Source organism: Hemitrygon akajei, chromosome 2 (genome assembly GCF_048418815.1).
Source record: "Hemitrygon akajei chromosome 2, sHemAka1.3, whole genome shotgun sequence".
NCBI lineage: Eukaryota > Metazoa > Chordata > Chondrichthyes > Myliobatiformes > Dasyatidae > Hemitrygon > Hemitrygon akajei.
This window is the reverse complement of record NC_133125.1, coordinates 1,470,965-1,496,737: the sequence shown is the minus strand read 5'-3', so window position 1 is coordinate 1,496,737 and position 25,773 is coordinate 1,470,965. Positions and strand designations below refer to the sequence as shown.

General features: G+C 42.8%; 1 protein-coding gene across 1 annotated transcript in view; it reads left to right on the top strand.

Moving 5' to 3' along the window:
- mccc2 (methylcrotonyl-CoA carboxylase subunit 2) overlaps positions 1-25,773 on the top strand; it is a 176,452-nt gene that overhangs the window by 100,465 nt on the left and 50,214 nt on the right. Inside the window, exons 11-12 of the mRNA XM_073066056.1 lie at positions 7,627-7,699; positions 14,175-14,251. Coding sequence (XP_072922157.1) covers positions 7,627-7,699; positions 14,175-14,251 — 150 coding nt within the window. The remainder of the gene's footprint in view (positions 1-7,626; positions 7,700-14,174; positions 14,252-25,773) is intronic.

Sequence of the window (25,773 nt, the reverse complement as noted above, 5' to 3'; positions counted from 1 at the left end):
TCAGGGTTGGAGGTCCCCGTGCCGGGGCTGCGGCGGTCGCAGTCCGGAGAGAGCGACCAACCGAGTGAGGAGAGCGACAGGCCTGCGCCCACCCCCCTTGTAGGATCTTTCGGCCGACAAAAGTTTGTTTCAGCAGATCGCAGCGAGGTAGCAGCTCTGCTACTTACTAAACCCTGAGCCCAAATTAGGTCATCTGTGAATATTTTAGCACTGGGTTCCCCACGAACATTCAGTGTGCTAAACAGGTTTAGAGACGGTGCCCATCTGTCCGCGCTCCAGGCTGGCAGCAACAGCACTTCCCGCCGGCCGCGCCCTGAGCCAGTAGCATCAGCACTTCCCACCAGCCACACTCTGGGCCAGTAGCTTTGGCGGTTCTCGCTGGCCGTGTGAGACTAACCAGTGACCTCTGGCACGAGGGTATCACTACGTTTAGGCGACTGATGACCTCGTGCGTTCAAGTTCAACAGTGGGCTGACAGGGAATGAGGAAGGTGCAGCTGACTCATATTGTTTCCTCGCGGCCCGGTCGTTGGGGACCAGCGCGTGGCAGGGGAGCTACACGCATGTGCACTGGGCAGAAAGAACAGAACTAAAACCCCGCAACCTGGAAACAATCTCTCAACAGTATTTGTGTATTTCTTTTTCTTTTTTTTTTGGGATCTACTGGGAAAGTCTCAAAGATCGACCAGTCGATTGTGATCGACGGGTTGGCGACCACTAGTGTAGAAGGCTGTCAGAGGTTACAGCAGGACATTGATAGGATTCAAAACTGGGCTAAGAAGTGGCAGATGGAGTACAACCCAGATAAGTGTGAAGTGGGTCATTTTGGTAGGTCAGATATGATGGCAGAATATAGTATTACTCGTAAGACTCTTGGTAGTGTGGAGGATCAGAGGGATCTTGGGGTCTGAGTCCAGAGGACACTCAAAGCTGCTGCGCAGGTTGATTGTGTGGTTAAGAAGACATGCGGTGTATTGGCCTTCATCAATAATGGAATTGAATTTAGGAGCCGAAGGGTAATGTTGCAGCTATATAGGACCCTACTTGGAGTACTGTGCTCAGCTCACTACAGGAAGGATGTGGAAACTATAGAAAGGGTGCAGAGGAGATTTACAAGGATGTTGTCTGGATTGGGAAGCATGACTTATGAGAATAGGTTGAGTGAACTCGGCTTTTTGTCCTTGGAGCGACAGAGGATGAGAAGTGACCTGATAGAGGTGTATAAGATGATGAGAGGCATTAATTGTCAGAGGCTTTTTCCCAGGGCTGAAGTGGCTAAGATGAGAAGGCACAATTTTATGGTGCTTGGAAGTGGGTACAGAGTATATGTCAGGGTAAGTTTTTTACGCAGAGAGTGGTGAGTACAAGGAATGGGCTGTTGGTGACGGTGGTGGAGGTGGATACGATAGGATCTTTTAAGAGACTCCTGGATAGGTACATGGAGTTTTGAAAAATAGAGGCCTATGGGTAACTGTAGGTAATTTCTAACATAAGTACATGTTCAGCACAGCATTGTAGGCTGAAGGGCCTGTATTGTGCTGTAAGTTTTCTATGCTTCTATGTTGGTTGCAGGAGGGGCAGGACAGGCAGCTCAATATTCTAGGATTCTATTGTTTTAGACGTGACAGTGCAAGAGGGATTAAAGAGGGAGGAGTGGAGTTATTGGTTAGGGAAAATGTTAGGGCAGTGCTCAGTCAGTACAGACTGGAGAACTCATCTAGTGAAGCTTTATGAGTGGAACTGAGAAATAAGAGAGGTATGATCACATTAATGGAGCTATATTAAAGATCACCCAACAGTGTGAAGTGTCCGGTGACTGATGAGTCCAATCTGGGTATGAGGTACTTCCCAGTCATTGGGCAAATGTGTGAAGGTTCTGTAGCTGAGATGCCTGCTGCTCGTTCTTTCCACTGTTGATTCTTTTTTGCTTCAGCGTTACGATTCTTTTCAGCTTTGCTGGCACCTTTATTGAGAAGGCTGTGCCAGGATGAGTGATTGTAGGCAGCATGTTCCCAAGAAGTGTGATCAATCTCAAGGGCCTTGAGTGAAGTCTTGAGTGTGTTCTTGAATCGTTTTCACTGAGCACCATGAGAGTGCTTCGCTGTAGACAGTTCCCTGAAGAATAACTGCTTGGGAATGTACTTCTCTGACATCCCAATGATATGGCCTGCATATCTGACTTGATGTTTCGTCAGCAATGTGTGAATGGTGGACATATCTGCTGCAAAAAGCACTTTCGTGTCAGGAATTCTGTCTTGCCAACTGATTTAATTGATCTTTCATATACACAATCCGCATTTCATACACATAGAGGAGGGTGGGTAGGATGACAGTGAAGTGGTCTTTCAGCTTGGTCTTCAGAGTAATTCCACATCGCCTGCCCCAAACAGTCTCCATAACTTGTAGTCTCCATATGGCATGGTAGTCTCCATAAATTGGCACTAGCCTTGGCGATCCTGCAGCTGACCTCGTTGTCAACGTGAACTACTCTTGAAAGGGTGCTGACAAGAGACGCGAATTTGTCAACTGCCTGGAGCTGCTAGCCATTCACCAAGATGGATGGACCCACATAGGATTGATAGGGGCTGCTTGGTACATGATTTGTTGCTGATGGTGAGACCGAAGTTGTCACATGCAGTGGAAAATTTGTCGGTGTTGTTGTCCTGTGTGTGGGACTTAGAGCTTGCGTTGAGAATGTAGTTGTCATCGAATAGGAGATCTCTCAGCACTGTCTCTTTGACCTTAGTATCAGCTTGAAGCCTGTGCAGGTTGAACTGCTTGACATCCATCCTGTATTTGATGTGGATTCCAGGATACTGCCATGGAATGCTTCAGTCAACATCATGCTGATGAGGGTGAGCGCCAGGATGCATCCCTGTGAACCTCTTTCTTCCTAGGCATCTCAGGAAATGGATCATTAGCCCTTGCTGGCAGTGTTGAGAAACCCACCGTTCTCCAGTCCTGCCAAATCCGTGAGAGCGGGATGTCTCTCCCACCCAAGCCCTGGTTTGTGTGAATGCTGTGTGATTTGCTTCCCTGTTACAGCTTGTTGCCAAGAAATAACAGACAGCACACTGCATATAAAGGAAGTATACATATGCATATTAACATATCTAAAGATTTACAGAGAAGATTTACTAGAATGTTACCTGGGTTTCAGCACCTAAGTTACAGGGAAAGGTTGAACAAGTTAGGTCTTTATTCTTTGGAGCGTAGAAGGTTGAGGGGGGACTTGATAGAGGTATTTAAAATTATGAGGGGGATAGATAGAGTTGACGTGGATAGGCTTTTTCCATTGAGAGTAGGGGAGATTCAAACAAGAGGACATGAGTTGAGAGTTAAGGGGCAAAAGTTTAAGGGTAACCCAAGGGGGAATTTCATTACTCAGAGAGTGGTAGCTGTGTGGAACGAGCTTCCAGTAGAAGTCGTAGAGGCAGGTTCGATTTTGTCTTATAAAAAAAAATTGGATAGGTATATGGACAGGAAAGGAATGGAGGATTATGGGCTGAGTGCAGGTCGGTGGGACTAGGTGAGAGTAAGCTTTCGGCATGGACTAGAAGGGCCGAGATGGCCTGTTTCCATTATAGTTTCCGCGCTGTAATTGTTATATGGTTATAAAGAGTTAGTAATGAAAAGAAAGAAAATAAAACAAAAAGGGCCAATTATAATTATAATTAGTCAAATGTGCCCAGGTTGGATCTCAAGTTTTCCAAAAGTCATATTCACTGATCCTTAGTAGATTCCCACACATTGCTCCATTGAATCACAGTCCCTACCAGATTGAATCCTATGACCAGTTCTCTCCAACATCTTCTCTCTTCATCTCCTGCCAAGCAAAGACCAAAGCTCACACCAATGTCAGGCACAAAAGACCCCACTCCCCCAGCCTTCTCCTGATTGGATGGCTCACATTCAATGTGTACAGGTGCTATCTCTAACAATAACCCAAACACTGCTGCTACAGAAAGACCATTACATGAAATACCCTACATTAGCAGTGAAACCTTTATCAAGGCATTACATGTGCCCTATCTAAACATCTGCCGATTTTTCCAGATAACCCAAACAGATACACCTCTGCTCCTTGATGTGGTTTTGGTTACCGAGAGTAATTGGCTGAAAGAGTACAGAGAAAATTTACAAGGATGTTGTAGGGTCTGGAGGACCTGAGTTATAAGGAAAGGTTAAATAGGTTAGGACTTTACTCCTTGGAACGTGGAAGACTGTGTGGAGATTTGATAGAGGTATACAATATTTTGTGGGGTATAGATAGTGTATATTCAAGCAAGCTTTTTCCACTGAGGTTGGATGGGACTACAAACAGAGGTCATTGGTTAAGGGCAAAAGTTGAGAAGTTAAAGGGAAACTTCTGCACTCAGAGGGTTGTGAGAGTGTGGAATGAGCTGCCAGTGCAAGCGATGCATGTGAGCTCAATTTCAACATTTAAGAGAGGTTTGGATAGGTACGTGAATAATAGGCAAAGGTACATGGCAAAGGACTGGATGCAAGTCAATGGGAGTAAGCAATTTAAATGGTTTGGCATGGACTGGATGGGCTGAAGGGCTGAATCTGTGCTGTACTTCTCTGATTGTATAAGATTGTGGGAGGTATAGGTAGGGTAGGCAGATAGTATCTCTAATCCCAGAGATGTTCAGATAGGCACATGAATGTGAGGAAAATGCAGGGATATGGACATTATGTAGCCTGAAGAAATTAGTTTAGTTAGCAATTTGATTATTAATGTAATTGGTTTGGTACAGCATTGTGGACTGAAGTGCTTGTTCCTGTGCTGTAGTGTTTTATCTTCTAAAGCTCTCTGTCAGTATCAACATACCCCTCATGATCTTACTGTGTTCCGTGTACTTCTTCTTGGTGAATACCAATGTGGTGTTTTCATTTAGGACCTCACCTCACGCACATTCTCTGGCTCCAGACATAATGTAAATTCTCTTCTTTGTCCTAGTGGACCCATCTTTTTCCTAGCAACCCCTTGCTTCTGATATATGTATGAAATGCATCACAATTCTCCTTAATCCTACTTGCTAAAGGCATTTCTTGGTCCATTTTTAGACTACCTGGTTATTTGTTTAAGTTCTTTCCTTCTTCCTTTATATTCCTTATAGATCTTGTTCAATTTCATCTTCCTGTACCTTATATATGTTTCCTTGTTATTTTTAACTAACACCTTTTCTTGTCAGCCAAGGTTCGCAAACCTTGCCATCCCTTTCTTTAATTGACTTTGGATTCCCCTAGCACTACCACTCACTTAGACCTTGATGTACAGACAGCCAGGGTGTTGGAAGAAAGGCATGAGGAGAGATGAATTGTGATTGGCATTGGTGGGGTAATCTGGGTACAAGAGGGAAGGTGCTCCACAGCTGAGGGAGAGAGATTCGCTTTGAAGAGCACCTGTGTCAGGATGAAGGTTAGAGCCAGAAGTGGAATTCCTTTTCAGGTGATGTTGAAGGTCCAGACTGGGAGATCAAATGCGAGATCCAGCTATTGGTTTGGAATCCTTTCAGTGTTGGAGAGGAGTGACAATACGGGTAACAATTTAACTTTCCTGGTCCCCAAAAGTTGGCGCTATGAAATTAAGGCCATGCTCTCATAGAATGTCCTACAACATCTGCTTGCTCGACAGTGTAGTCCGATGCCCCTCGAGTGCTCCTTAAGCAGAAGAAAGATGGTGTCTGGCACCTCCCTGAGGTAGAAATTTATCAAGGTGGTCTTTGCTGCCTCCCTGAGTTGGAAACTGTCTCTGAGTAACAGACCCTGAATTACTTATTCATGTTTGCTGACAAGGTTGAACCAGAAGTACTGTGAACAAAGATTACTCTAGGCTTGAGTCATAGAACACTACAATACAGAAACAGGCACTCCAGCCCATGTAGTCTGTGCCAAATGGGATTGAGAGAGATAATAAATCAACCATGATGGAATGGTGGAGCACAACTGATGGGCTGAATAGCCTACTTCCAATTTTATGTCTTATGTTCACCCCTGGCAGGGTGTTCCATGCACTCACCACTTTCTGTGTAAAAATGAAAAATAACATTTACCGCTAGCAGTGCCCCTATACTTTCCTCCAATCACCTTAAAATTATGCCGACTTGTATTAGCCATTTCTGCCTTGAAATAAAGTCTGGCTGTCCACTCTGTCTTTGCCTCTTATTATCTTATACACTTCTATCAATGACAAGAGTAATAGTCAGAGACTGGGGCAGAAATGAGCATAGAACAGCACAGCAAGCAGAGCCCTTCAGCCCACAATGTGTGCTGAACTTTTAACCTGCTTGTACAATGTGAAGACAGCTTTAGTTACAAGTATATTGATCATCCTTGACAGTGCCTTCAGAACTTTCCTTTGGCCTGATGAGTGTAAAGGGGTCATTAAAGAGAAGCTAATTACTACTAATTACTCCAGTAAATAATTAATTTTGGACTTTTTGGGCTATAGTACACACACTTGGGATCAGTTTTGTTAAAATTGGAATTGCAAAATGAATGGATCTGAAATAAAACTTTTCCAAAAATATGATTGATTGGTTTGGACAGCAGATGAATTACTGATACTAGCCCAGAGTGTTATAAGCTGTCACAGTTGCGAAAGATCAGATTAGATTGGCTCTTTGCAAATGAAATAGTGTTTAGTATTGTGAATGTGAGATTGCTAGCTGACAGCCAAGAGCTGGAAAGTGAAGGTACAGAGGAAATGTTTCTTGCTTTTCACTGCAAGGTATCACTATAGTTTGGCTCTGGACCCAGTGTGCGTGTCAAGAATGGGTTGGGTAAGAAGTATTTGCAGTCTTGGGGTTAGAGAAGTCTGATTTAAATCAAGTGGAATGCCCTGGTAAATATTTTACTGTTAATGTTGTAGGGTGTTTCATGTAATGGTCTTGCTGTAGAAGCAGTGTTTGAGTTATTGTTAGACATAAGGGATGCTTAGGAATGTGGGTCATCCCATAAGGAGATTGGAATGGGGAGAGGGTTCTAGGGAAGGCTGGGGGGAGCGGCTTTGTGATTGACATGGTATGGTCTTTGTCTTTTTTTCGGCGGGAGATGAAGAGGGAAGACGCTGGACAGATAGCTCATGGGACTAGATCCAGTGGGCAAACGCGATTCAATGGAGCCAAGGCACAGAAATCTACCAAGGATCGATGAATATGGCTCTTGAAAGATTTGAGCTCCAAGTGCACATTTGGCTGTTAATTATAATGCACCCTCTTTTCTTTCTTTCTTTACTAACTTTTTGGTTAAGATAATGTTCACAAATATACTTTATAATTGTATGCAGTGTACGATCTGTTATTTCATGACGGCTATTACAGGGCAGTAAATCACATAGCATTCACACAAACCAGGGTTTGGGTGGGCGATACATCCCAACCCCACAGATTTGGCTTGACCAAAGTCATACACTACCTAGCGTGCGAAGCCTGAGAAAGGTGGGTTCTTGCCGTGGAATCCAGTGGCTGTTAGTGAGAGGCTAAAGAGCTGCATTTCCAGAGACGCCTAGTAAAAGGGGGTTTCACCTGTTTGAAATACAAATTTCAAAAATTACAATACAATACAAAAATACAAATATTTTTAAACAAGCTCCATTGCTGACACATTATTATCTTTCCAGGTAATTGCCAGAATTGTGGATGGAAGTAGATTTCATGAATTCAAAGCCTTTTATGGGGACACATTAGTTACAGGTACAGTTTTAGTTGAAATTTATGGTTTAATTATTAAAGGTTCAAAGCTGTACATCATAGTCCTTTTGTGGAAAATATACAATCAATGCTAGTCATAAATATCTGAATTTTCTTTAAAAGAGCAATTATAGATAATGTACAGAATGGTCATAATAATAATGACAAATCAGTTGTTTACCATTATTATACCAGAACTGTGACCAAAACAGTGAAAGCTTGGAGAGATTTTGGAAATTAATTTAACCACTGCTATTTCATCACATAAAGATGGCTGAATCAGGAATATGGGTTACTGTTTGCTGGCCCAAACTTGCTCTATCATTCAGATTATCTTGTGGCTGAACTCACTCTACTCTCTACCTTCATGAATCCATTCAATAACCCGTAAAACTCTCTCACAATTTGTACAATAACCCTTCAAACCCTATTCAACTATCTACCCACCTCTGTCTTACAAGTGTGTGGAGGGTTTGCTTCTAGTCACCATTGGGGAAGAGAGTTGCAAAGATCTTGGGTCTTGGAAAGGAAACTACTTCACCTTAACTGTCTTAAAAAGGTACCTCATTATGTAAAGACAATGATCCCTATTTCTAGGTTCTTCCATAAGAGAGAAAAAAAAATCAAATCAATCTTGTTGATACTCTAGATTTCAGTCAAGTTTCTTTAATGATCCCTATTAGGACAAAAATAAGAACAATCAAGTATGACAGTATAAAAGTGTGTATGGAACCTGAGGAGATAGCAGAGATACTTAATGAATACTTGGCTTCAGTATTCATTACGGAAAAGGATTTTGGAGATTGTAGGGATGATTTTACAGTAGATTGAAAAGCTTGAGCGTGTAGATATTAAGAAAGAGGATGTGCTGGAGCTTTTGAAAAGAATCAAGTTGGATAAGTCACTGGGACTGGACAAGATGTACCCCAGGCTACTGTGGGAGGCGAGGGAAGCGATTGCTGAGCCTCTGGCGATGATCTTTGCATCATCAATGGGGATGGGAGAGGTTCTGAAGGATTAGAGAGATGCGGATGTTGTTCCGTTATTCAAGAAAAGGAGTAGAGAAGCCAGGAAATTATAGACCAGTGAGTCTTACTTCAGTGGTTGGTAAGTTGATGGAGAAGATCCTGAGACATTCGGAGAGGCATAATATGATTAGGAATAGTCAACATGGCTTTGTGAAAGGCAGGTCATAGAAAGCTAATGGCATGTTGGCCTTCATAACAAGGGGAGTTGAGTATAGGAGCAAAGAGGTCCTTCTGCAGTTGTACAGGGCCCCGGTGAGACCACACCTGGAGTATTGTGTTCAGTTTTGGTCTCCAAATTTGAGGAAGGACATTCTTGCTATTGAGGGAGTGCAGCGTAGCTTCACGAGGTTAATTCCCGGGATGGCGGGACTGTCATATGTTGAAAGATTGGAGCAACTGGGCTTGTATACACTGGAATTTAGAAGAATGAGAGGGGATGTGATTGAAACATATAAGAATATTAAGTGATTGGACATGCTAGAGGCAGGAAAAATGTTCCCGATGTTGGGGGAGTCCAGAACCAGCGGCCACAGTTTAAGAATAAGGGGTAGGCCATTTTGAACAGAGTTGAGGAAGAACTTTTTCATCCAGAGAGTTGTGGATCTATGGAATGCTCTGCCTCAGAAGACAATGGAGGCCAATTCTCTGGATGCTTTCAAGAAAGAGTTAGATAGAGCTCTTAAAGATAGCGGAGTCAAGGGATATTGGGAGAAGGGAGGAACGGGGTACTGATTGTGGATGATCAGCCATGATTACATTGAATGGCGGTGCTGGCTCGAAGGGCCGAATGGCCTACTCCTACACCTATTGTCTATTGTTTATTGTCATGCCATACGAGCCTCATTGAATTTTTTTGAGAATGTGACTAAACACTTTGATGAAGGTAAAGCAGTAGATGTAAAGTATATGGATTTCGGCAAGGCATTTGACAGGGTACCCCATGAAAGGCTTATTGAGAAAGGAAAGAGGCATGGGATCCAAGGGGACATTGCTTTGTGGATCCAAAACTGGCTTGCCCACAAAAGGCAAAGCGTGTTTGTAGACAGGTCATATTCTGCATGGTCACCAGTGGTGTGCCTAAAGGATCTGTTCTGGGGCCCCTTCTCTTCGTGATTTTTATAAATGACATGGATGAAGAAGTGGAGGGATGGGTTAGTAAATTTGCTAATGACACAAAGGTTGGAGATGTTGTGGATAGTGTGGAGGGCTGTCAAAGGTTACTGTGGGACATGGATAGAATGCAAAAATGGGTTGAGAAGTGGCAGATGGAGTTCAGCCCAAATAAGTGTGAGGTGGTTCATTTTGGCAGGTCAAATATGATGGCAGAATATAGTGTTAATGGTAAGACTCTTGGCAGTATGGAGGAGCAGAGGGATCTTGGGGTTCGAGTCCATAAGACATTCAAAGCTGCTGCGCAGGTTGACTGTGTGGTTAAGAAAGCATACAGTGCATTGGCCTCCATCAATTGTGGAATTGAGTTTAGGAGCCACTATAGAAAGGGTGCAGAGGAGATTTACAAGGATGTTGCATGCCTTATGAGAATAGGTTGAGTGAACATGGCCTTTTTTCCTTGGAGCGACAAAGGATGAGAGGTGACCTGATAGAGGTATATAAGATGATGAGAGGCATTGGTCGTGTGGATAGCCAGAGGCTTTTTCCCAGGTCTGAAATGGCTAACACGAGGGCATAGTTTTAAGGTGCTTGGAAGCAGGTACAGAGGAGATGTCAGGGGTAAGTTTTTTACACAGAGAATGGTGAGTGCGTGGAATGGGTTGCTGGTGACATTGGTGGGGGCGGATACGGTAGGGTCTTTTAAGAGACTCTTGGACAGGTATATGGAGCTCAAAAAAGTAGAAGGCTATTGGTAACCCTAGGTAATTTCGAAAGTAAGGACATGTTTGGCACAGCTTTGTGGGCTAGAGGGCCTGTATTGTGCTGTAGGCTTTCTATATTTCTATGTTTATTTCTGGTTTCTTCCGTAAGAGAGAAAAAAAATTCAAATCCATCTTGTCGATACTCTAAACACGCCCAGCGAATCCACAACCACTTCCAGGACAGCAGCAACGCAGCGCATGTGGAAGAGCATCCAGGACATCACCAATTACAGGACAACATCACCTGACTGCGGGTGATGCCTCCCTCCCAAATGCACTGAATAGCTTCTACGCCTGTTTTGAGGTGGAAAATGACATGGTGGCGAGGAAGTCCACCCTTCCTACAAATGACCAGGTGCTGTGTCTCACCGTGGCCGATGTGAGAAGAACCCTGTGCAGGGTCAACCCACGGAAGGCTGCTGGACCAGACAACATTCCTGGTAGAGTGCTCAGAGGACGTGCAGACCAGCTAGCAGATATTCTCATTGACATCTTCAACGTCTCCCTGAGTAGCGCCACCATTCCAACGTGCTTCAAGGCTGCCATCATCGTCCCCGTGCCGAAGAAGTCTTCAGTGTCCTGTCTAAATGACTACCGTCCCGTTGCACTCACATCCATCATCATGAAGTGTTTCGAGAGGCTCGTCATGTGGCATATCAAGACCCTGCTGCCCCCCTCACTGGACCCCCTGCAGTTTGTGTACCGTTCCAACTGTTCAACAGACGACACCATTGCTATCACCCTCCACCTGGCCCTAACCCACCTGGACAAAATAGACACATACGTTCGGATGCTGTTCATAGATTTCAGTTCAGCACTCAACGCAATCATCCCTCAGAAACTGACTGGAAAGCTGAGCCTACTGGGCCTGAACACCTCCCTCTACAACTGGATCCTAGACTTCCTGACTGGGAGACCTCAGTCAGTCTGGATCGGGAGCAGCATCTCCAACACCATCACACTGAGCACGTGGGCCACCCCAGGGCTGTGTGCTCAGTCCACTGCTGTGCACTCTGCTGACCCATGACTGTGCTGTAACACACAGCTCGAACCACATCATCAAGTTCGCCGATGACACGACCATGGTGGGTCTCATCAGCAAGAACGACGATTCAGCCTACAGAGGGGAGGTGGAGCAGCTATCGGACAGGTGCAGAGCCAAAAGCCTGTCTCTGAATGTGAACAAAACAAAAGAGATGGTTGTTGACTTCAGAAGGGCATGGAGCGACCACTCCCCGCTGTACATCGATGGCTCCTCAGTAGAGATCGTTAAGAGCACCAAATTTCTTGGTGTTCACCTGGCGGAGAATCTCACCTGGTCCCTCAACACCAGCTCCATAGCAAAGAAAGCCCAGCAGCTTCTCTACTTTCTGCGAAGGCTGAGGAAGGTCCATCTCCCACCCCCCATTCTCATCACGTTCTATAGGGGTTGTATTGAGAGCATCCTGAGCAGCTGCATCACTGCCTGGTTTGGAAATTGCACCATCTCGGATCGCAAGACCCTGCAGTGGATAGTGAGGTCAGCTGAGAAGATCATCAGGGTCTCTCTTCCCGCCATCACAAACATTTACACTACACTCTGCAGCCGCAAAGCGAACAGCATTATGAAGGACGCCTTGCACCCCTCATACAAACTCTTCTCCCTCCTGCCATCTGTGAAAAGGCACTGAAGCATTCCAGCTCTCACGACCAGACTATGTAACAGTTTCTTCCCCCAAGCTATCAGACTCCTCAATACCCAGAGCCTGGACTGACACCTTGCCCTATTGTCCTGTTTATTATTTATTGTAATGTCTGCAATGTTTTGTGCACTTTATGCAGTCCTGGGTAGGTCTGTAGTCTAGTGTAGTTGTTTTTTTCTCTCTCTGTTTTTTACGTAGTTCAGTCTAGTTTTTGTACTGTGTCATGTAACACCATGGTCCTGAAAAATGTTGTCTCATTTTTACTATGTACTGTACATAGCAGTTATGGTCGAAATGACAATAAAAGTGATTTGACTTGAAATTTCAGTCAAGTTCCTTTATGTTCTTTCAAACTGCAGTGTGCACAGGTGGGGACTGTCCCACCTTTCTTACAGTGACATTCTGCTTGCTTTCCTAGTTACTCCCGTTACCTACACAGGGTCCTCTGTGAACCATTCAGGAGGGAATTCCAGATTGTTTGGATAATTTCACATCTTCCCTCACTTTATTCCATTTGGTTTTTCCTGCTTGGTTAACTTTTATCCTTGGTTCCTCATTATAATGTTCTCTCCCACCATCTTCATTTTATTGGAAAATTTTAGCAAAATGCCTTGGGTGCCCTTATTTCAGATTATTTCTATAAATTCTAAAATGATCAGCTGCTCAGACTGGTTGGTGTTCCTTATTCAGACAGTAATACAGATAAATTCTTCTTACAAAGTGTATTGAAAGTTACATTTGTTAAGGAAAAGAGCAATCTATCAGGTCAGTTCAGATAATTGTGATGTTTCCTTGTGGTTAGTTATTTATAAGCAGTATTTGAGTACATAAAATCATTTTCAATAAACGTTTAAATTTTGATGGAACATTCAGTACAATCATAACTTTAAGAATCAGCATCAGGATCATAGAATATAGGACAATTGCCTTGGCCAACCTGTTTACCTACTCTAAGATCAATCTAATCCTTCTCTCCTTCATAGCCTCCATTTTCTGTCATCCATGTGTCTAATACCCCTAATATATCTGCTTGTGCTACCACTCTGGTGGCACATTCTACGCACCCACCACTCTCCATGTAAAAAAAAATTACTTCTGACATCCCTCTTATACTTAACTCCAATCACCTTAAAATCTGTCTTCTCGTATTAACCATTCCTGCCATGCTGAAAAGTCTCTATCTACTCAATCTTTGCTTCTTATCATCGTGGGCACATTGATCAAGTAACCCCTCATCCTCCTTCGCTCCAAAGAGGAAAAACCCAGGCTCACTCAACCTATCCTCACAAGGCACACTTTCCAATGCAGACAGTATCCTCTGCACCCACTCTAAAGCTCCCAGACTCTTCCTAAAATGAGGCGATTTGACATATGTGTGATTTTTTTTGTTGTTTTGTGGCGTAAAAGGAGTTTATAAGTTGCAATAAAAACTAAACTAAAATTTAGGTGCTTGCAAGTAGGTGTAAGGGGGATGTCAGAAGTAAGTTTTTCACACAGAGTGTGGAATACACTGCTAGCAAAAATGGTAGAGACGGATACAATAGGGTCTTTTAAGAGACTCTTAGATAGGTACATGGAGCTTAGGAAAATAGAGGGCTATGCGGTAGGGACAGTCTAGGCAGCTTCTAGAGCTGGTTACATAGTCGGCACACCATTGTGGGCCAAAGGGCCTGTAATGTGTTGTGGATTTTCTATGTTCTATGTATGTTTCTAAATAGTTCCTAAAACATTAAGTGTGCACCTTCAGGCTCCTGTACCTCCTCCCTGATGGTAGTAATGAGAAGAGGGTATGTCCTGGATGATGAGGTATAATAAACTATTGTGATCAAAGTAGTATTTAAGAGCACATTTGCTTAAAATTTCCTTAGTGTTTTTCTCCTCTGGCATATTTCAGGATTTGCAAGGATTTTTGGATATCCAGTTGGCATTATTGGAAACAATGGAGTTCTTTTCTCAGAATCTGCCAAGAAGGTTTGTTGACAGCATCTGTTTCATGTGATTACAATGTATTCCGTTTGCAATAAATAGAAAGTAAATTATAATCCTCTGAGAGGAAAAACTTCCACTACCTACCTGTGGTCACCTACGAAAAATATGAAAGTTAAACAAAAAATATCAAGAAGATTGAAAGAGTGCAGAGAAAGTTTACAAGGATGTTGCCAGGGCTTGAGGACTCAGGGGAGGGGGGGAATGGAATCCTGGCTGACATGGGCTAATGAGTTGAAAATCAGTTCAACCTCCACCCTTGGCTTTGAAATCTTAATCTTTTAAATCCGGCTCGGTGCTGAAATCAACCGAATATCAGCTCGTTTTTCACTCTCGTGCTAGGACCCCACCCCTTCAATCCAACCTGATATCTACTCCAGCAATGACCAATGCGCTGGTACCTGCATTCTGGAGAGTGCAGTTCACTGAGTCCAAAACATCAGATCATTCAGACGGTTCAAAAATACAACTCTCAAAGGGAAATTACAGGCTGCAGATTACAGTAATTGTAATCCAGAAAAAAAATTCGGTATATTTAGTAGAATAGTTAGTAGTTTTGTTAGCTACCTACAAAATATCTCTGTATATCATCAGCACCTTCTTGAACCAAGAATGGTTGTCTTGGAGAAGCATTTTAATCAGGTGCATGTCATACACAGGCAAGAGTCTTCAAGTTGAGTGATGATGTGAGGGACCTGGGCCACTTGTCCCAATTTTCTGCAGAATCTGGAACAAGCCCACTTTTAACAGTCCACAAGTAACAACAAATCAGGGAATTTTAGTTGGCAGTCAGCTTAAAAAAATCCAGAAATCTAGAGCAACACACAGAATGCTGGAGGATACAGCAGGTCAGGCAGCTTCTATAGGAAGGAATAAATAGTTGACGTTGTGGGCCAAGATCTTTCTTCAGGTACAGATCTCTGGTATGAAACAGCTTTATAATGGCAGTGGAGAAGGCACATGTACAAAAACGTACCAAGGGTACTTTTGAACATTTGACACAGAAAGGCCTGAGGCTCTCTTGCATTCTGTCTGTTGTTTTCTGACATTTTGTGTATTGACTGAGATTATTGCATTTCTATTTATTGAACCAGTAACACAGCAATGCGTCATGCATTTGAGCAACTTTCTGCCTAAGACTGAACATCAAAAACACAGGCAGTTCTTTTATTATTCTGATCTGCAGCCCTTTATTTGCTTTTTTTAACCCACAGTTCAATTGTAAAATTCTAAAGACAAATTTTAATTGTACGAAGTGTACTTGAGCCATTTTGAGAACTAATGGCATTGTGACATGTTTATTTACACTCATCCACCTGGGAGTGAAATGTCAAACAGCTCCGTGACTGCACTGATTGAATTTGGGTGGCATTGGCTGGTTTTAATCAGAAATTTAGTCACAAAGTCAATATATTTCATCCTTGTAAACATTACTTGGGTGTAGCATCTGCTGCTGATGGATGCCTTCATTACCTTTGCCTTTACTTTGTGTAGGCTGGCTTATTTCTGTTTCACAGAATTACAATTTGCTGAATTAGTGAATTCCCCATCCCCATCAACATCAGAATCAGAATCATTGGCATTCATCGTGAAATTTGCTGTTTTGTGCTGGCAGTACAGTGCAAAACCAAAAATATACTGTAAGTTGCAGACAGAAATATACTAAAAAATTGAATAAATAGTGCAAAAATAGTGAATCAGAGTTCATGATTCATGGTCTGTTCAGAAATCTGATAACAAGGAGGAGGAAGCTGTTCCATGAAGGTTGAGTGTGTGTTTTTGGGCTCCTGGTAGTAATATCCATTGTTGAGATGCTGACTTCTACCAGGATTTCAGTGCATAACCATCATCCATTCTGGACCAGAGTGCCAGAACAGATGGTGGAGAAGTTGTGCAGACAGATGTTGTTAAGACCTCAGACAGAGTCAGGAATCAAAATGTTGAGCACAGTGCAAAATATACACGTCTTGAGCTGTGTATATTTTAAATAACATAGAATATAGAACAGTACAGCACAGGAACAGGCCATTCGGCTTACAATGTTGTGCCGAACTAGCTAAAAAGCAAATCAAAAACACCCAAACACTAATCCCTTCTACCTACACAATGTCCATATCCCTCCATTTTCCTTGTATCACCGTGCCTATTGAAACGTCACTTAAAAGCCTTTAATGTATTTGTCTCTACCACCATACCAAGCAGTGAATTCTAGGCACCCACAACTCTCTGAGTGAAAAACTTGCCCCTCACTTCCCCTGTGAACCTACCCCCTCTCACTATCAAAGCATGCCTCCTGGTACTACACATTTCAACCATGGGAAACAAATATTCCCTGTCTACTCTATCGATGCCTGTCATAATCTTATAAACCTCTCTCAGTTCTCCCTTCAGTCTCCAGTGCTCCAGAGAAAGCTACCCAAGTTTATCCAGCCTCTCGTTATAGCACACGCCCTCTAAACCAGACAGCATCCTGCTGTTCCTCTTCTGCACCCTCTCCAAAGCCTCAACATACTTCCTGTACTGGCATGACCAGAGCTGTAGACAGTACTCCAGATGTGGCTTAACCAGAGTTTTATAAAGTTTCAACATAACCTCTTGATTTTTCAATGCATTAAGTATCATAGGAAAGGCAGCTGAACTTGGAGCATGGATCAACACCTGGAATTATGATATTGTAACCATTAGTGAGACTTGGTTACAGGAGGGGCAGGACTGGCAGCTCAATATTCTGGTGTTCCTTTGTTTTGGACATATCAGCATGGGAGTGATTAAGGGAGGAGTGGTGGCATTAGTAGTCAAGGAAAACTTGGCGGCAGTGCTCAGTCAAGACAGACTGGAGAACTCCTCTAGTGAAGCTTTATGAGCAGAACTGAGGAATAAGAGAGGTATGACCACGTTAATGGAGCTATATTATAGATGACCCAACAGTCTACGGGACTTAGGGAAACAAATTTGTAAAGATTCTATAATGTTGCAAGAAACATAAGGTTATCATAGTAGCTGATTTCAACTTTCTACACATTGACTGGGACTCCTATACAATAAAAAGACAAAATGGGATAGAGTTTGTCAATATGTTCCCAAAAGTTTTTTTAATCAGTACACCGAAGTTCCAATGAGAGAGTGTGCAATACTGGATCAGCTATTAAGGAATGAGACAGAGCAAGTGACAGAAGTTTCTGCAGGTGAACACTTTGTATATAACCATATAAGCATATAAAAATTACAACACGGAAACAGGCCATCTCGGCCCTTCTAGTCCGTGCCGAACGCTTACTCTCACCTACTCCCACCGACCTGCACTCAGCCCATAATCCTCCATTCCTCTCCTGTCCATATACTTATCCAATTTTACTTTAAATGACAATATCGATCCTGCCTCTACCACTTCTACTGGAAGCTCGTTCCACACAGCTACCACTCTCTGAGTAAAGAAATTACCCCTCGTGTTACCCCTAAACTTCTGCCCCTTAACTCTCAACTCATGTCCTCTTGTTTGAATCTCCCCTACTCTCAATGGAAAAAGCCTATCCACATTAACTTTATCTATCCCTCTCATAATTTTAAATACCTCTATCAAGTCCCCCTAACCTTCTACACTCCAAAGGATAAATACCTAACTTGTTCAATCTTTCTCTGTAACTTAAGTGCTGAAACCCAGGTAACATTCCATAGAACCATAGAACACTACAGCACAGTACAGGTCCTTCAGCCCTCCATGTTGTGCCGACCCATATAATCCTTAAAAAAAGTACTAAACCCACACTGCCCCATAACCCTCCATTTTCCTTTCATCCATGTGCCTGTCCAATAGGCTGTAAAATACCCCTAATGTTTTAGCCTCCACCACCATCCCTGGCAAGTCATTCCAGGCACTCACAACCCTCTGTGTAAAAAAACTTACCCCTATGCCGCCCCTAAACTTCCCTCCCTTAATTTTGTACATATGCCTTCTGGTGTTTGCTATTGGTGCCCTGGGAAACAGGTACTGACTATCCACCCTATCTATGCCTCTCATTCTAGTAAATCTCCTCTGTACTCTCTCTATTGACATCTTACTTATAATTCGGTGAGCAGAACTGTACACAATACTCCAAATTTGGCCTCACCAATGCCTTGTACAATTTTAACATTACATCCCAACTCCTATACTCAATGCTCTGATTTATAAAGGCCAGCATACCAAAAGCTTTCTTCACCACCCTATCCACATGAGATTCCACCTTCAGGGAACTATGCACTATTATTCCTAGATCACTCTGTTCTACTGCATTCTTCAGTGCCCTACCATTTACCATGTATGTCTTATTTGGATTATTCTTACCAAAATGTAGCACCTCACACTTACCAGCATTAAACTCCATCTGCCATCTTTTAGCCCACTCTTCTAACTGGCCTAAATCTCTCTGCATCTACTGATGACAAGCCATTAGTTTCAAAGTAAAAATGAAAAAGATACTCCTGCCTCAGCAAGAACCTGGACCCATTGCAAATTGCCTTTTGCCACAATAGGCAGATGCAATGTCAATGGCTCTTCACATGGCTTTAGACCACCTGGACAACACAAACTCCTACATCAGGATGCTGTTCATCGACTATAGCTCAGCATTTGATACCATCATTCCCAGAATCCTGATTGAGAAGTTGCAGAACCTGGGCCTTTGTATCTCCCTCTACAATTGCATCCTCGACTTCCTAATTTGTGCAGATTGACGATAACATATCTTCCTCGCTGACGATCAACCTCAGGGGTGTATGCTTAGCCTACTGCTCTACTCTCTATATACACATGACTGTGCGGCTAGGCATAGCTCAAATACCATCTATAAATTTGCTGACAATACAGCCTTTATTGGTAGAGTCTCTGAGATGGCGCACAGGAGCGAGATATGGTGTCGCATGGAATGGTGCTGCAACAACAACCTGGCACTCAACGTCAGTAAGACGAAAGAGCTGATTGTAGACTTCAGGAAGGGTAAGATGAGGGAATGTATACCAATCCTCATAGAGGGATCAGAAGTGGAGAGAGTGAACAGCTTCAAGTTCCTGGGTGTCAAGATCTCTGAGGATCTAACCTGCTCCCAACATATTGATGTAGTTATAAAGAAAGGAAGGCAGCGGCTATACTTTAGGTGTTTGAAGAGATTTGGCATGTCAACAAATACACTCAAAACCTATACTTGTACCATAGAGAACATTCTGACAGGCTGCATCACTGTCTGGTATGGAGGGGCTCCTGCACAGGACCAAAAGAAGCTGCAGAAGGTTGTAAATCTATTCAACTCCATCTTGGGTACTAGCCTACAAAGTACCCAGGACATCTTCAGGAAGTGATGTCTCAGAAAGGCAGCATCCATTTTTAAGGACCTCCAGTACCCAGGGCGTGCCATTTTCTCACTGTTACCATCAGGTAGGAGGTGCAGAAGCCTGAAGACACACACTTAGCGATTCAGGAACAGCTTCTTCCCCTCTGCCATCCGATTCCTAAATGGACATTGACTCTTTGGATACCTCACCTTTTTTAAATATACAATATTTCTGTTTTTGCACATTTTTAAAAATCTATTCATGAGAACATAAGAAATAGGAGCAGGAGTAGGCCATCCAGCCCATTGAACCTGCCCCACCATTCAATAAGATTATGGCTGATCTGTCTGTAAACTCAGTTCCATCTACCTGCCTTTTCCCCATAACCCTTAATTCTCTTACTAGGTAAAAACCTATCTTACTGTTTCTTAAATATATTTAGTGAGGAAACCTCAACTGCTTCCCTGGGCAAAGGATTCCACAGATTCACCACTCTGGGAAAAACAGTTTCTCTTCATCTCCGTCCTAAATCTTCTCGCCTGAATCTTGAGGCAATATCCCCTAGTTCTAGTCTCACCTACCAATTGAAACAACTTTCCTACTTCTATCTTATCTATCCCTTTCAAAATTTTGTATGTTTCTCTCATTCTTCTGAACTCCAAAGAGTATAGTTCCAGGCGACTCAATCTCTCAATAGACAATAGGTGCAGAAGTAGACCATTCGGCCCCTCGAGCCTGCGCTGCCATTCCGAGATCATGGCTGATCATCTACTATCAATACCCGGTTCCTGCCTTGTCCCCATATCCCTTGATTCCCCTATCCATAAGATACCTATCTAGCTCCTTCTTGAAAGCATCCAGAGAATTGGCCTCCACTGCCTTCCGAGGCAGTGCATTCTAGACCCCCACAACTCTCTGGGAGAAGAAGTTTTTCCTTAACTCTGTCCTAAATGACCTACCCCTTATTCTCAAACCATGCCCACTGGTACTGGACTCACCCAGCATCTGGAACATATTTCCTGCCTCTATCTTGTCCAATCCCTTAATAATCTTATATGTTGCAATCAGATCCCCTCTCAATCTCCTTAATTCCAGCTTGTACAAGCCCAGTCTCTCTAACCTCTCTGCGTAAGACAGTCCGGACATCCCAGGAATTAACCTCGTGAATCTACACTACACTTCCTGTATAGCCAGGATGTCCTTCCTCATAAGTTAACCCTTTCATTCCCTGGAATCAGCTTGTTGAGCCTCCTCTGCACTGCCTCCAAAGCCAGTATATCCTTCCTCAAGTATGGAGACCAGATCTGCACACAGTACTCCAGGTGCGACCTCACCAGTACCCTGTATAGTTGCAGCATGACCTCCCTGCTCTTGAATTCAATCCCTCTAGCAATGAAGGCCAACATTCTGTTTGTCTTCTTAATAACCTACTGTACCTGCAAGCCAACTTTTTGCAATTCATGAACAAGCACTCCCAAGTCCCTCTGCACAACAGCATGCTGCAATTTTTCACTATTTAAATAATAATCTACTCTTCTATTATTACTTCCAAAGTGGATGATCTTGCATTTACCAACATTGTATTCCATCTGCCAGACCTTGGCCCACTCACTTAACCTATCTACATCCCTCTGCAGACTCTCCACATCCTCTGTACAATTTGCTTTTCCACTCAGTTTAGTGTCATCAGCAAATTCTGCTACGCTACACTCAGTCCCCTCTTCCAAATCATCAATGTAAATGATAAACAGCTGCGAGCCCAGCACCAACCCCTGCAGCACCCCACTCACCACTGGTTGCCAACTGGAGAAGCACCCATTTATACCAAATCTCTGCCTTCTATCGGTTAACCAATCCACTATCCATGCCAGTACACTTCCTCCGACTCCATGCATCTGTATCTTAAAGTCTCTTGTGCAGCACCTTATCGAACACCTTCTGGAAATCCTAGTATACGACATCCACCTGTTCCCCTCTATCCACTGCACTCATTATGTCCTCAACTCCAGTAATTCCATATTCACTATATGTAATTAATTTACTTGTTTTATTATTATTTTCTCTGCTGCTAAGTTAACAAATTTCATGTCACATGCTAGTGATAATAAACCTGATTCTGATTCTAGTCCATGGGTTGAGGTTCTAAATTGGAGAAAGATTAATTTTGATGGTATCAGAAAGGATCTGCCAAGTGCCTTTTAGGCCTCCTGGGGCTTGCCATGGATCTGGATCAGCTTGAAAAATGTGTTGAAAGATGGCAAATGGAACTTAATGCAGACATGTGCAAGGTGTTGTACTTCAGGATAACCAACCAGAATAGGTCTTACACAGTGAACAGTAGAGCACTGAAGAGTGCAGTAGAACAAAGGGATCTGGGAATACAGGTCCATAATTCATGGAAAGTGGTGTCACAGGTAGATAGGGTTGTAAAAACAGCCTTTGGTATATTGGCTTTCAATAAACAAAGTATTAAGTACAGGAGATGGGATGTTACGTTGAAGTTGTTTAAGACATTGGTGAGGCCCAATTTGGAGTATTGTGTGCAATTTTGGTCACCTAACTGCAGGACAGGAAAGATGTAAATAAGGTTGAAAGTGTACAGAGAAAATTTACAAGGATTTTGCCAAGTCTGGAGGACCTGGGTTATATGGAAAGATTGAATACATTTAGACTTTATTCTTGGAACGGGGAAGATTGAGAGAAGATTTGATAGAGGTATACAACATTATGAGGGGTATAGATAGGATAAATTCAAGCAGGCTTTTTTCACTGAGGTTGGGGGGGGACTACAACTGGAGATCTTGGGTTAAGGGTGAAAGGTGAAAAGTTTAAGGGGACTTATTCATTCAGAGGATGGTGAGAGTGTGGAATGAGCTGCCAGTTTAAGTGGAGCATATGATCTCCATATTGCTAGCATCACTAAGATTTTTGCACAGTACTGTATTTGTCAGCATGAAGTGGAAATCGAGTTTGTAAGTCTGGCAGGAGCAAAGGATGTGAGGGTGGAGCACTGCGGGTGGAGTCTGGAACAGGTGGCAGAGAAGGAGTGCTGGGGCAGGGTGTTGCCTTGAGACACCAGGCAATATCACTTAATTCTTAACAATTGGTTTATTGATCATTACAGAATGCTTCCCGTTCCCTCCCCTTTCCTTTCCTGTTTCTACCCTCCTTGCCCCCTTCCCTCTCTCAGTTCACAATAGAGTCAGGTTTATCAGCAGAAGCAGTAGAATGCAATACATAAAATTACTAGAAGGTTGTGCAAAAGTCTGAGGTACCCCAGTTATATATATGCGCCAAAGACTTTTTACACAGTACTGTAGTTCCATCACCTTAGCTGAAGATGGAATCTAGCTTTAGATCACTGCACCCTTTCATTAATTATGCACTGTATGCAAAAGTAGTGTGTTTGTATAGTTTCACAATGGTTAACTGTATGAGTATAAAATATTCCAATGTGAATCCCTACTGGAAATGCTGCTTAACTAACTAAGCCCGAAAGCTTTCAATCTCTCATTGAACTGTTCTCTGTATTTCCTCATTGATAGGAGGTAATTTACTGGCCAGACTGTCACTTATTGCTCACACTCTACCTGGTTACACTTAACAAGTGAGCACCTTTATGAACTGCTGCTGTCCGTCCACAAGATGGCAGCTTGGTTTTCCAGACCAGAGAGTGATTAAATGTTGATCCTGTCTTTTAGAAGCATTTGATTAGCGGGGAAAAAAGCATTGTGTTTAAAATGTACAGGCTTTTTCATTGTGGCATCACGTTTTTTTATTTTTGAAGTATTTATATATAATCCAAACCATTCCCAGCCCACCAATATCATCTGTCGACTGGCCTCCGACACTTGCTAGGCAACACCTTGGCTTTGAGACCCAGTCCTCGCATATGTAAAACGCAACTAGATAAATAAATATGTACATAGTCCAGACCCCCTCAGTCCATTTTAAATCTTCAATCGCCACAACTGTGCTATGCCACCCCTAGTAGAGTGTGATGGCTCAGATGCCTCATCTTCCACAGCTGAAAAGCAAGCGACCTTGCAGTTTGAGGCCCAGCCCATTGAATGCTGCTAAAAAAAATCTGCTGTCGGCCACAACAGTGCTTGTCTTCAGCTGAGCAAAACCCTGAGAGGACAGCTCCGATTCCATTCCGGACACTGTGCCACACTGCCCCCGGTGAAGTGCAAGGGCCTTGTTACCCCACTCAGGGTAGCTGCGCAATCAGGCGACACCGTGGTTTCAGGCCTAGAAGAGGGACGCCTCACGTCTTAATAAGCTGGTAAGGAAGGCGGGCTCTGTCGTGGGCAAAGTACTGGAGAGTATAACATCGGTAGCTGAGCGAAGGGCGCTGAGTAGGCTACGGTCAATTATGGAAAACCCTGAACGTCCTCTACATAGCACCATCCAGAGACAGAGAAGCAGTTTCAGTGACAGGTTGCTATCGATGCAATGCTCCTCAGACAGGATGAAGAGGTCAATACTCCCCATTGCCATTAGGCTTTACAATTCAACCGCCAGGAGTAAGATATGTTAAAGTGCTGGGGTTGATTGTATTTAATGTATCTAAGTAAACTACTTAAGAACTTTTTAAAAGCTATTATTAATGCTTTTTGAGAGAGTGATTTAGATGCATATCATATTTTTACTGAGTTAAGTATTGTATGTAATTAGTTTTGCTAAAACAAATGTATGGGACATTGGAAAAAAATGTTGAATTTCCCCATGGGGATGAATAAAGTATCTATCTATCTATCTATCTATCTATCTAGTCCTCACTACAGCTGAAGGACTCTGCCTCTGCTAGCATCCAGTAAATCATCTTGACCATTTAACATCACAATGGCTGCACAAGAACTATTTGCCTAGATTGTGTGGTCATCGCTGAGATGCCTGTGATTCCCCCCCCCCCCCCCCACCAATTAACGTAATTACCCCCAGTGCTGTTCTGCTTAAGCCAATTTTCTGCCCAGAACTGGTGAACCATTATGTGGAGGGTGGAGGTATTGGGATAAATTTTGATAATTTAAAGATTAGGCAGCTCAAAGCCTTAGCTTTTGAAGTTTTGTAAAATATAGAAACATTCTGTATCTTTAAATTGTTGAAACACAACAAAATACTAAAATTAAAGCGTTTTAGTAAGAGTAAATGCATTTTATGGACAACTTCAGTTAATTGGAACTTCTAAAAAAGCATAATTAAAACCTTTTTTGGTCCCTTGATGTATTTCTTCTCCATTCATATTGATGGGAATGTTCGTGTATCAGGTCAGGTTCAATGCCTGTTGTTCAGGAATCAAATAAATTTATTATCAAAATACATATATGTTACGATATACAGCCCTGTTGAAACATTTCAATATTGGGGTAAGTGTAATTGAGTGAAGTTACTTCGGTTCAAAGGTCGGAGATTTGAGTCGCTACAGTTCATGCTTCAGTGCTGATTGCATGATGAATCCAATCCTGAGCACAGTTGGGAAAACAAGTTTAGATTTTCCTTGTTCTTCAGTGAAAATACTCCACAAAGCCGGAAAGAAAATTTACCTTGTTATTCCCCATACATTCCACTTCCCGAAAAGAAGCCTCAACTAAGCTTTTCCAATTCAGATCTGTCTGCTTTATTATTGATTTTATTTTCATTTCGAGATACAGCATGGTAACAGGCCCTGCCAACACAAAAGCCCATGTCACCCTATTACACCCATCTGACTACTAAACTGTACGTCTTTTGAATGTGGGAGGAAACTGGAGGACCCAGAGAAGACCCATGCAGACATGGGGGGAATGTAAAAACTCATTCCAGACAAAGGTGGGAATAAAACCTGAGTCTCTGGTGCTATAATCACAGTACGTAATGGTGCCAGGCTGTCCAAAATTTTAAGTGTTTTCTTTATCAATATTTCTGAACTCCCAAAATCCCTGAAGATCTTTCTCTTATTTTCTTCATTCCCTCTTGAAACTACTTTTATACCTGCTTCCATGAGGAATTCAGACAAATTTTTTAAAAATTATTTTATTTAGAGATACAGTGCAGAACACACCCTTCCAGCTCTACTGTGATTTCAATTCCAGCATGAGGTGGGTTGTGTGTAGTATAAAACCCATCCCACCCTATACCTGTGGGATAAATTCTTATTTCTGGTTTTTCAATTCCGGTCTTTTATCCTTTCACAACATCTCTCCAAGCCACTGAAGATG